The 12,283-nt window shown below is 42.7% G+C and overlaps 1 protein-coding gene across 2 annotated transcripts in view; it reads right to left on the bottom strand.

Annotated features, from left to right (window-relative positions):
* Positions 1–5,943: 5,943 nt before the first annotated feature.
* The window catches only part of LOC142489503 (sodium/hydrogen exchanger 2-like), a 52,119-nt gene continuing 45,779 nt past the window's right edge, over positions 5,944–12,283 (bottom strand). For both annotated transcript variants that reach the window (XM_075590425.1, XM_075590426.1), the window contains exon 12: positions 5,944–10,347. In XM_075590425.1, coding sequence (XP_075446540.1) covers positions 9,992–10,347 — 356 coding nt within the window. In that variant the 3' untranslated portion in view covers positions 5,944–9,991. The remainder of the gene's footprint in view (positions 10,348–12,283) is intronic.

Raw genomic sequence — 12,283 nt, 5'->3', positions numbered from 1 at the left:
AAAATAAATTCCTTCCTGATTCCAAGAATTGGCAATCAGATTTATCTCTGGAGCAACATTCTTCCCATGTCTACTTATTTATTATAATACGGAAAAAAACATTACAATGCAATCTGTTTATTTTTATATTTTCAACAAAAGACAGGTGACTGCCTGCCTGGGTGGGTGACTGCCTGCCTGTGTGGGTGACTGACTGTGTGGGTGACTGACTGACTGGGTGGGTGACTGCGTGGGTGGTGGGTGACTGCCTTGACTGACTGCCTTTACTGGGTGGGGGACTGACTGCCTGGGTGGGTGAGTGACTGTGTGGGTGAGTGGGTGGGAGACTGGGTGGGTGGGTGACTGACCTTGACCTGGTGGGTGCTGCTTCCTGCTTCCTTACCCGCTGGATGCGAGGTAAGTGGTGGGGGCGCAAGGTGGGGGCATGTGGGGTGGGCGGAGAGACTGGCGGCTAATTCCACCGCTGCTGCAGGAGGAGCGCGTGGGGGAAGCTGGGTTTGCGCGTGTGGGGCAAGCTGGTGTGGCGCACTCAGGGAAAGCTGGTCCCTGTGCATGCGCGCCGAGACCTCGGCTCTGCGCACGCGCACGGGGAATCGCCGGCATTTCTTTTTTTATGATTTTTTTAAATAAAACGGGCACGCTGGGGGTCCCGGGCGGCCAACAGGGGGGGTCTTCCGGGACGCCAACCCCGGAAAACCCCCTCTGTTGGCAGCCCTGGACACAGTTATGTGCACTGAAGCACAACAGGTGATGAATTATAAGTATAGTTTTTTAAAGGAGTATAACCCTACAATAGAAGCTCTAGTTGTTCCCAGTTGTCAAGGAGTTAAAAATGGTAAATAATACACATTATGAATAGAGATGGGCGATGTTAGACCCCTTAACGCCTGTGGTTTGAATTAGTCCGAACTGTAGCTTGTCACTGCATACCTACTGCAGGCCCAGACCAAAAATGAGGCAAAACATCGTTTTTGTTGCACCCTTGGGCAACGCTCATGGGGAAAAGCTGTGCCTACATTTTTACAGCACAAGGAAAGGGAGGGCACGTAGAGAGGACACAGAGGGGCAGGGTGAGACAAAGGCAGCCAGAGAGAGACAAGCAAGAAAGAAGAAAATACAATATATATGTAGCCAGGTCACTTGATCGCTACTATTCTGCCCTTGGGCTGGCAGTAAACCCTGGTACAATCCGGTTGCCAGTAGTTGCTATGGGGATTTCCCCCTCCCATTTGGTACTGCACTTGAGTGACAGCAGGCGGTGGTACATCCTGTTGTAGCTGGGACAACGGTGTGTCCGCCTCCTTGCTGTATTTTAGGGCAGGACCGCCCTAAAGTTAGGGGTTGTCCTTCCCTCTGAGGAAGGCAGGTCACACAACAGGGAGCCTGAGATTGGGGCCTTCCCATGTGCTATTCCATCCGGGGGAGAGTGAGTGTGGACCGTACCGCTGCCTCTGATAGGGAGGTGGGGAAGAGCTAGGACGGCTGCGGGTGCCCTTGGCCTGTAGTGACGGTCCAGGGACCATCATTCAGTGAGTGCTGAGAGTACTGTATCCGGCAGAAAACTGTTGTGTAACAGTTCTGTACAGAGTGAATAAACCATTCCTGTTTGTTATATACCGCCTGCCTGGTGCGTGACCGTACAGGGGGGAGAGGTAATAAGTTCTACCATGGAAGAACACCTTCAGTTCCTGGAGTCTACAACAGATGGAGGTGCTGCACTGCTAAAGAGATATGTGGGGTATGAACCCCAGAAGCCTGTTCCTGTGTCCCCACTACCATTGGTGGACGACTTAGCCCTCCTGTTGCCAGCAGGTATATGCACCATACACCCTGTAATTGCGCCTATCTGCGATTGGGTGGAGGAAACACTGTTATATATATATATATATATATGTACTGTATGTAGCAGGGTACCCTCCTTGCTTCCTCCCTGACAGTGGTCCCGTCGTGTGGGAGGGTTTAGTGGCTGTGTTGGCCATGTTGTGTTTGGCGCAGCCGCATGTATATGGACTGTGTGTAAGGCAGCGGCCATCTTGCGGTTTGCGCGACCGGAAGGGGAAGTCATGTCGTTCAGGATTTCCTCCGTGGACTGGTGATGGCGTGGTCAGTCCTGACGGAGCCGGCGAAGGTAGTGTGCAGGGAGCTAATCGAGCTACTCCAACCCCCCCCCCACGCTAGGCCAGACCCGTTCCCCGTAGGCCCCAGGTAGTTTCCCCAACACGATAGCGAATGTATTGTAGGGCCGGCCCATAGTAAGAGACTTGCCATCTTAGTATCCGGACGACTCGGCGGAGCCGATGGAACCACACTGGGAGATTCCCCAGGCCTGGTGGAATTATTAATTGTATTATTTTATTAAATACATATTACATGTTATTACAATACAGTACACCCAGTGGATAATTTAAACCAAAAGGGGCCAGAAAAGCATTCTCTTAAAATTGGTAAGAAAAGGGCAATTGCTTTACAATGCAATTCAGGAAATTCTGAAAGTTAAAGGGTTAAAACAGTGAGTGACCATAATCAATTAATATCCATATTATATCCTATGGGGTCCAAGTTGTGAGGATTCGCCATCCTAGCGTGCACAGACCGTCTCCTCATCTCTCGGCCCCTTCTGCAGCAGACACTCGAGTTGCGCAATCTCCTGGTCCTGTGACGCGCACGTGTATCCTGCGCTACCTGTTCATGCTGACACGGACCCTGATCCCGCCTCTCGCCCTTTCACACGTCGTGGATGCTCCTCCAGCCTCCCTACTGACGCACGAGTCAGGCCGCGCCCCTCGACCTCCATGACGCGCGGACGGGTCCCACCTCCTCTGCTCCCAGGAATCGCGTGGAAGTGACGTGCTACCCAGACTCCGTCCCCTGGCCTCCGTGACACGCGCAGGACAGCGCCCAAGCACTTCTACACTCAAACCTGATTAGGCTGTTTCCTAGGGCACACCTGTGTGCACCAGCAGCCAATACTCTTTCACTTCCTGGTTCCGCCCTGGCTGGTTATTGGAGGCTCCTCCTATTTATACCTTCAGTCTGCAGTCAGTCATCGCTGAGCATAGTCGTTGTGACGCCATGCCTTGCCACATCTAGTTCTTGAGCCTTGCCTTACCTTGCTTGCTGTTTAACCTCTCGTTGCCTGACCCTGCTAGTACCTTGGACTCCGCTTCTCTCTACTCCTTATCCGGCTTGTCTGACTACTCTCCTGGCTCCAGTCCTGACCTTTGGCTAAAGTACTCCTACGATCCGACTTTCTCCAATCCTGAACCTGGCTACGCACACCAACGATCCGCAACTCTCCAATCCTGAACCTGGCAAGTACCATTACTATTCTACTATCCGTAATCCTGACTTGGCCTGAACGACTACTCTACACTATAGGCGCGCCTGTGTGGCTGTGGGTCAGCATTACTCAATTCCCTGCCTCAGCACTGCGGTAGCGCTTCGTTTATCGTGAGCTACGCGTTACACAAGTATAATAATAGAGAGAGGTTTGTTTTGATACGTTGCTTCGTTTTCTGGAGCAGAACAGCCGTCTATCTAAACAAGCTCCTCACCCCTACCACATGCTGCACTTATCATCTGAGATCTGACTCCAAAAGACTGTTCATGGTCCCAAGGTTCAGCAAAGTATCCGGCCGCTCCTCCTTCTCTTACCGTGCACCCCAAAACTGGAACAATCTACCGGAGACTCTCACAGTCACCAGTCTAAGTTGTTTCAAAACTAAAGCTGTCTCACATTTTAACCTGGTCTGTAACTGTTACATACACCTATAATATACAGTTAGGTCCGGAAATAATTGGACATGATACAAGTTTTGTTATTTCGGCTGTGTACCAAAATAAATTCAAGTTACAGTTAAATAATGAATATGGGCTTAAAGTGCAGTCTATCAGCTTTAATTTGAGGGTATTCACATCCAAATTGGAGGAAGAGTTTAGGAATTACCTCTTTAATATGTAACCCCCTCTTTTTCAAGGGACCAAAAGTAATTGGACTCAATGGCTGTTTCATGGACAGGTGTGGGCTATTCCTTCATTATTTCATCATCAATTAAGCAGGTAAAAGGTCTGGAGTTGATTCCAGGTGTGGCATTCGCATTTGAAAGCTGTTGCTGTGAACCCACAACATGCGGTCAAAGGTGCTCTCAATGCAAGTGAAACAGGGCATCCTTAGTCTGCAAAAAAAAAGAAAATCCATCAGAGAGATAGCAGGAACATTAGGAGTGGCCAAATCAACAGTTTGGTACATTCTGAGAAAAAAGAACGCACTGGTGAGCTCTGCAAAACAAAAAGGCATGGACGTCCACGGAAGACAACAGTGGTGAATGATCGTTTTCCATTGGTAAAGAAAAATCCCTTCACAACATCCAGCCAAGTGAAGAACACTCTCCAGGAGGTAGGCATATCATTATCCAAGTCTACCATAAAGAGAAGACTTCACGAGAGCAAATACAGAGGGTTCACCACAGGGTGCAAACCATTCATAAGCCTCAAGAATAGAAAGGCCAGATTAGACTTTGCCAAACAATATCTAAAAAAAGCCAGCCCAGTTCTGGAACAGCATTCTTTGGACAGATGAAACTAAGATCAACCTGTACCAGAATGATGGGAAGAAAAAAGTATGGAGAAGGCTTGGAACGGCTCATGATCCGAAGCATACACATCATCTGTAAAACACGGTGGAGGCAGTGTGATGGCATGGGCATGCATGGCTTACAACGGCACTGGGTCACTAGTGTTTATTGATGATAAGACAGAAGCAGCCGGATGAATTCTGAAGTGTATAGGGATATATTGTCTGCTCAGATTCAGCGAAGTTGATTGGATGGTGCTTCACTTTACAGATGGACAATGACTCAAAACATACTGCGAAAGCAACCCAGGAGTTTTTTAAGGCAAGGAAGTGGATATTCTGCAATGGCCGAGTCAATCACCTGATCTCAACCCGATTGAGCATGCATTTCACTTGCTGAAGACAAAAACTTAAGGCAGAAAGACCCACGAACAAACAACAACGGAAGACAGCTGCAGTAAAGGCCTGGAAAAGCATCACAAAGGAGGAACCCAGCGTTTGGTGATGTCCATGCATTCCAGACTTCAAGCAGTCATTGCCTGCAAATGATTCTCGACAAAGTATTAAAAGTGAACATTTTATTTATGATTGTGTTAGTTTGTCGAATTACATTTGCGCCCCTGAAATAAGGGGACTGTGTATGAAAATGGTTGCAATTCCTAAACGTTTCATACGATATTTTTATTCAACCCCTTAAATTAAAGCTGAAAGTCTGCACTTCTATTGCATCTCGGTTGTTTCATTTCAAATCCAGTGTGGTGGCGTACAGAGCCAAAATGATGAAAATTGAGTCAGTGTCCAATTATTTCCGGACCTAACTGTATATTATCTCTAACTGTGCATGCAATGTTTTGTATATAATGTATACCATGTTCATTTATGTAACTATGTATTGTAACCATATATTATTTGTCATCTTAACTCTATGCCCAGGACATACTTGAAAACGAGAGGTAACTCTCAATGTATTACTTACTGGTAAAACATTTTTATAAATAAATAAAATAAAATATGTAAGAACAGTTCCCTACACAAGATGCAGTATGTTAGCCATTTCAGATATGGAGGATTTTTGGGCCAGAGAGACGCAAAATGTGATACATCTCATTGTAGTTTGTGCACCATTTAACTCCTCCCCAACTACTCCTACTGGTACTCCCCAAGGTGCAAGCTATGGCGGACAGGGTTGTATTAAAATGCTTTGATACTTACTGTAGGTGCAGGGTTAAAATGCCCCGGTTTTGCTCTAAAATTGCCTCAATACGTAGACCCCCATAAGAGGAGTCTGTGAGGTATGAAAATAAACCCCAGTTGTGTATTTTCTTATATATAATTAGAAATAATTAGAATCATCCACCAAACACCTCAAAATAATAAAATCTACTAATTTATTTGAAAAATAAAATGAATTTTGTAATATTAATCTCACAAGTTAACAACTTTCAATATGTACAGGTATAAAGCATACAAAATATGTTTTGAGTTTAGACATTGGTAATTCCACAAAAACTCTCAACCCACCATTTCTAGTTCATCTGTAGTCTCTATCCTACTCAAGAATATGCAAATGCCAATTACACACATTCTTAACGCATATGTGAAAAAACAACAAATGTACATACTGAAGGGCCTCAGAACCCAGTAAGAAGAATGATATAAAGCAGGGGTGCGCAATCTATTCCCCCTGCGCCCCTCTGCCGGCTCTCCCCAGTACTTGCCCCCGCCCCCCTCCTTACCTTGGCTCTGGCATTCTGAGCCAAGGTAAGTGAAGTTTACAGAGGACTTCCCTGCTCCCCGGCATTCTGAGCAAAGGTAAGTGAAGTTTACAGAGGACTTTCCTGCTCCCCGGCATTTAATTTAAATGCCTTCGGGAAGTGCGCGGGGCGTCTGTAAACACAGCGCCCCCCGCAGAGAATATAGCCCCCATCCCCCCCAGTTTGCGCACCCCTGATATAAAGTACTGAAGGCAGGAAATAAAAATTTTTAGTTGTGAAGTTACACTTTACAAGCACAGTCACGAGGCTGCTTTTTCCTATTTTTGTCCATTTCTGAAAGTAACAATTGGATGTAGGTTTTAGATAAATCATAAATAAGATAGATAATTCATATTACATTAATGCTGCCAGGGGAGGCATGTAACACCATGCATTGCTGGTACTAACAACACTCAGTATAATTTGCATAATAAGAATAATTATAGGCGAAATTGGCAGGGGTTGGTGTGGTTAGCAGGCTTGGTGTCCAGTTGAGCAGGGGTGTAGGGAAGTAAAGGTTGGTGGTTGACTGGGGAAAATGGGGGATGCAGGTCATGTGTAAAAGTGTGGGCGAGTGGGGTGGAGGGCGAGTGGGGTGGAGGGCGGGCAGTTGTTTGTCTGTGCTGGATGTGTGGAGTGGGTCATTGAGCAGGGGAGAGGAAGGGTTTCAGGGCAAAACACAACATATAACAACAATAATTTATCTAGATAACAAAATCTAGCCAGTAATAGTAATAAACCCCAAAGGGCAGGGCATTACCTCTGCTTCGCCTTGTGCCATCAACTCCTCCACCCTGGGCATTAATGACCAGATAATGCTCTGTCCTTTCAGGATTATCACTTTGAATAATTATGGGAGAACATCATATTTTGAAGAAATAAGAGACAATATATAATGGCGTTTTGAAGAAGGAGAATCAGAAATGAGAATGCATACTGCAAATTACATTCTGCTTATTTAAGCAGAACTATTTCCAAATCGGTGATCTTAGAAGCAGGATATATTTACAGAAATCTGTTACAAATATGTATTTACACAGTGAGATCTATACACAATGCATTGATTTCTTTGTGATAACATTTGTTATACTATACCATAAGCAGAGAGAGTGAAGTGCAGTGAGACACATTAAGGATTCCTTTGGCTCCTGCTCCTCTAGAACAGCACAATCATATCCATTATACTATACATGTCAGTATTCAGTGGATGCTGTACGTTAGTGCACAAGTTTGTGCTGTTCCCAGTGGGTAATGAAGGTCAGTGCTCCTCAACCTCTCTGATATTTTAAGCATCATCAATGGCCTAACAAATCAAAGATGGGAGCATCCTAATGCCTAAAAAAGAAATTCAGATATCTCAATTATTTTATAAGAGATTGCATTTTGTATAACTTTTCTAATGTATATATATTGATCCACATACTGTATGTTTAAAGTTTATCATGTTTGTCGAATTATGAATATACTGCTAATTTCGGAGGGGGATGGGGGATGTTAACTTTATGGCCAAAAACTGTATTTTAGTTATATGCCAAAACACATCCTGTAGAAATGAATACTATATTACAGGAACTATAAATGCTGATCATTTTAACATAGCCATTTCCTTTAAAAGGAAATTGACTGAATTATTATGAACTGTTTTTCATCTTATTTTTCTTAGGAAAAGATCCACTTAGTGTCTTGGGGAAGGCATTAAGCTCAGGCGCTCCTCATAAAATCATCAAACAAAGAGCAAGAAGGCTGAGATTTAATATACACATTACTCAAGCCAACTCTATAGTGACATATATAATATATTACTTTACATTGAGCAATTGAATAGACATACTGTAGCTTGTATTGAACGTTATTCCCTGACTTTGATACGGGTCCTAATGCAGCTCTCAGTCTGCATTTTTTACAGGAACTTGAGGTTATATACTTATCACTATATTTAGTTCTTCTTGTACATAAAAATATATTATTGAATATATTAATTGAACATAAAACTATATGGAAATATGATGTTACGTTTTTATTTTAGCCTATTCTTAAATATGGGGATTTGGAGGGCATTTCATAATAAATAAAGGTCCAGACTCTCTAAATAGTGCTAAGCTTTAACACGCCTTAACTCTCACTCATTTGCCCAGGACTTAAGGCATGCTAAAGCTTAGCACCCTTAGCTAAATATGAGAGAATAAGTGTGTTAATCAACTGTTGTGAACTGTGCAGAACTACTGGGCACCTAAGGAAGCAACTGAAACATGTGTGTGTGTGTGTGTGTGTGTGTGTGTGTTGATATTGTGCTCTCAAAAAAGAGACACGATAGAGCACTCCACTTGATGAAGGTCCAAAAAGAGGACCAAAATGCAATCCTCACCTGATTAATAAAACATTTATGCATGATGACCTTGAAGTGTCCAGGTTTTCTGATATATATATATATATATGTATGTTAGGGATAAGTGGGTGACAGAGAGCAATAGCGAGTGATATGGAGGGGGAGAGAGAGTGGGTGACATGGGGAAGAGAGTCACATGGGGTGGGTATAGAGTGGATGACGATGGGGAATGAATAACATGGGGAGAGTGGGATAAATGAGGGGGGGAGGTGGGTCCCACCTCCTCTGATGATTGGATCCCCAGTGTTATAGGAGGGAGAGACAGCTAGAGTAAGTTAATTCCTTACAACTGTACCCGTGGAGGTAAGGACTCGCAGGAGTTTTTTTTATGAGCGAATGGTCCCTCCTTCCCCCTCCTGACCACCACTTCCCTCCACTCCTTCTCCAAGTCACAGGGAGGACAATAGTCAGAAGGGTGCCTGAATCGAATCTAAACCCCGGACACATGCTGGATAAATTTGAACCATAGAAGTCCAAAACTCTTAGATTCTGCAAATTTAACACCTCTCAGTTTGGGCAGAAGGGAATGGATTCAGATTACATGACTGCTGAACCACCAACTATTATTAATAATACTCTAAAAGACAAACATGCTTTTTAAAAGATAAATATTGTGCATTGACTAACTGCGGGGGAATATAATTGTTAAGTTCTAAAAATATAACTAAATTATTTAGATTCAGTCTAATACTGTATAATTAGATATGAAATTAATAAAATACAGTACAAAATGAATGTACTGTAAATGTTCCATCAGAGGATTTATGAACAATGTGATATAATTTGGTATTTAGTAGGAAATACAAACAGCAAAGTTGTTGAGCACGTTACAGAGACCTATGGGATCCCATATGTGGCTCAAAAGTTACTGACTAGGCATCAGAAAATTATAAATTTACACGTAATTAAAATTGCCTAAACCGGTGGTTATAGTTGAAAGCTATGTACCTCAGCAAGACAATATTACCTGGGAGCAGATAACATTAACGAGAAGCTGAGAGAATTGTGCTTTCATGCAGGGTTCAATACCCTCTTAAAATTTTTCTACTGTATACTACAATACTAAACATTCCCTCTGTTTTTGTCAAAATGTATTGGCCAAAATAGAAACACTAAACCAACTGGCTGTAACATCATAAATCTGTACGTGCCCACAAAAGCAGAGAGAAAACTCCACAAATCAATCCATTTTACCTATGTTATGAATTCCCTTCTACTGTTCCAAGAATATTGAAACTATCTGATAAACATCTGCTTGTTGGAAACACATGGCGGTTTCTATTTGGGTGCCCTGTGATGAGGTTTCTCTAACGCATATTTCTTTTTCTGACTCTCAGCTTCCGAGGCACGTCTAATTCGTGGTGGTGGCACTGGAGCCAAATCTCTGCCATCGTCTTGCAATCTGTCTTCCAACAAAGTTCCAAACCTTGGTTTGTGTAACAGAGGTTCCCGAGGGCCTCTCAGCATCTGGGCTCTGTTTGTTGACCTTGATCCATCATCGTCCTTCTCATTCCTCCATTCCAAGCTGCTGTGCGGCTGCTGCTTTTGTCTCTGTTCCCTTAAAATAGACACCGCCCCGGGATGGAAGTTTAGCTCTTGGATGGGGTAACCTGTATCAGAGTCACTGTCTCCAACTGTACATTGTAAAAAAAGGAAACAATGAGAATATAAAGGTTAGCGCCCAGAAAATTCTGAAAATTCGATGGAGGGCAACATACTCTAAGAACTGGAGGTCATCGTTTAAGGCAAATGTATGGTGGGAATGTACAAATGACAATATGCATGATTTATTTTTACACGTTTTTCCACTGATGTTGGATTTCATTTCTGGATTTGTATCTAATTACTGTATGTATAATTTTATTTATATAGCGCCAACAGTGTGCACAGCGCTTTACAAAATGGCAATACAAGAAAAATAAAATGAGAGTAATAGCAGAAAGTAAATTACAACATAAGACAAAGAGAAGCCATGCCCCTGAAGAGTGGTAAATTGGGAGACTTATAGGCTCGGATACATCAATCTGCTGTAACCTAAAATTGCGGTATTCTCACAAAAAAGTGCCTTATTTATATTGTGCAGTACCTCAACATTGCACCGCCAAAAATAAAGCACTTTTTATCGGATCCGTCAAAAAAATATCGGATCCCATAAAAACGAGCCGCTTTTTTTCCTAGGCACTAAGGTAATGAAGGGGTTAAGTCATGTATTTTAGTATTGTACATTTATCATTTTTTTAATTCTAGCTTACCATTGATTGCTAATATGGCTATCTAGGCCCGCACTGAGAGGGCCTACATAGCCACAGTGACAATCAATGTTTTTATGGTTTAAATGTATTTTTAATGTTCTGTTGTTTTTTTTATATACAGTACATGTGTATTTTGTTTTTATGGTTAATGCCCAAGACCACTATTAGCGCACAAAACAATCATGTACCATGTGATTCCTTCCCTTTAAGGTGACCTCACAGCACCAAAAAAAGTAAGGAATCACATACTACATTGTCAATCTGATTGCTTGATGCTCTACGTGATTTCCTCAGTTTTGGTTGAGAGGTTATTATCAACCAAATTTGATGGATGATCACATGGTACAATGTGACTGTCTAATGTGACATCACAGGCCTTATATAAGGCCTGGCATGTCTCCTTTGACAGGAAGGAAACGACGAATCAACATGTGAAAGAAGACAAGATAAAAAAAAGAAGAAATCAACAAAAGAAGACAAAATAACTACTCACCAGAGACTGCTCTTCAATCAACGGAGAATCCATTGCTTCGTGTCAAGTTGAGGATCCTCCAACATGCATGAAGGATGGATTTGGATCGGAAGAAGGCCATCGGACCTCGATTTATTTTACCCGATTGTCACTTATTTATTTTTGTGCAATTGGGCAGGGATAATTTTGTATGTTTTTTGTGTTTTTATTTTTATTGGTCACCTGTTGGGGATTGTTTATTAGTTTTATTGTTATGGTTCAGCATTGTCCCTTTATTGAATTAATGTTCATGTACTCCTGAGGATGAGGAGACCGCCTTCACCCCAGCAGGGGTAAGTAATAGTTTTATTTATTTAGGGTATACATTGATGGCCAATGTGACTATCTAGGCCCCCATAGAGGGCCTAGGTAGCCACAGTGACAGTAAATGGATTTAATTGTTTAGTATTTTAATGTTATTTATTGTAATGTATTTTTTATTTCATGTATTTTTGTTTGCTTTTCAATGGGTAAAAGTCCTATTACCCACATATGGCTAATAGGAATATTGACCATTATACTTGTTGAGGGTAGGAGGTGGGTGATTGGGAAGTTGCCCATGGTGGGTGGTTAGGCCTCTGGGGGAAGGTGGGAGAAGTCAACACATTCATTACCATAGTGGTTAGTAAACCATTACTTAGCAAAGCTTTACTAGGCACCAAGGTAATAAAAGTAATGTCATGTATTTTAATATTGTACATTTATATTTTTTTAGTTATAGCTTACCATTGATAGCCACATTGACAATCTAGGTCCCCATTGAGAGGGCCTAGGTATCTACAGTGACAATCAATGTTTTTATGGTTC

This window comes from Ascaphus truei, chromosome 3, assembly GCF_040206685.1.
Source record: "Ascaphus truei isolate aAscTru1 chromosome 3, aAscTru1.hap1, whole genome shotgun sequence".
Classification (NCBI taxonomy): domain Eukaryota; kingdom Metazoa; phylum Chordata; class Amphibia; order Anura; family Ascaphidae; genus Ascaphus; species Ascaphus truei.
Note: the sequence above shows the minus strand (reverse complement) of the source record. Positions and strands in the feature narration are given on the sequence as shown.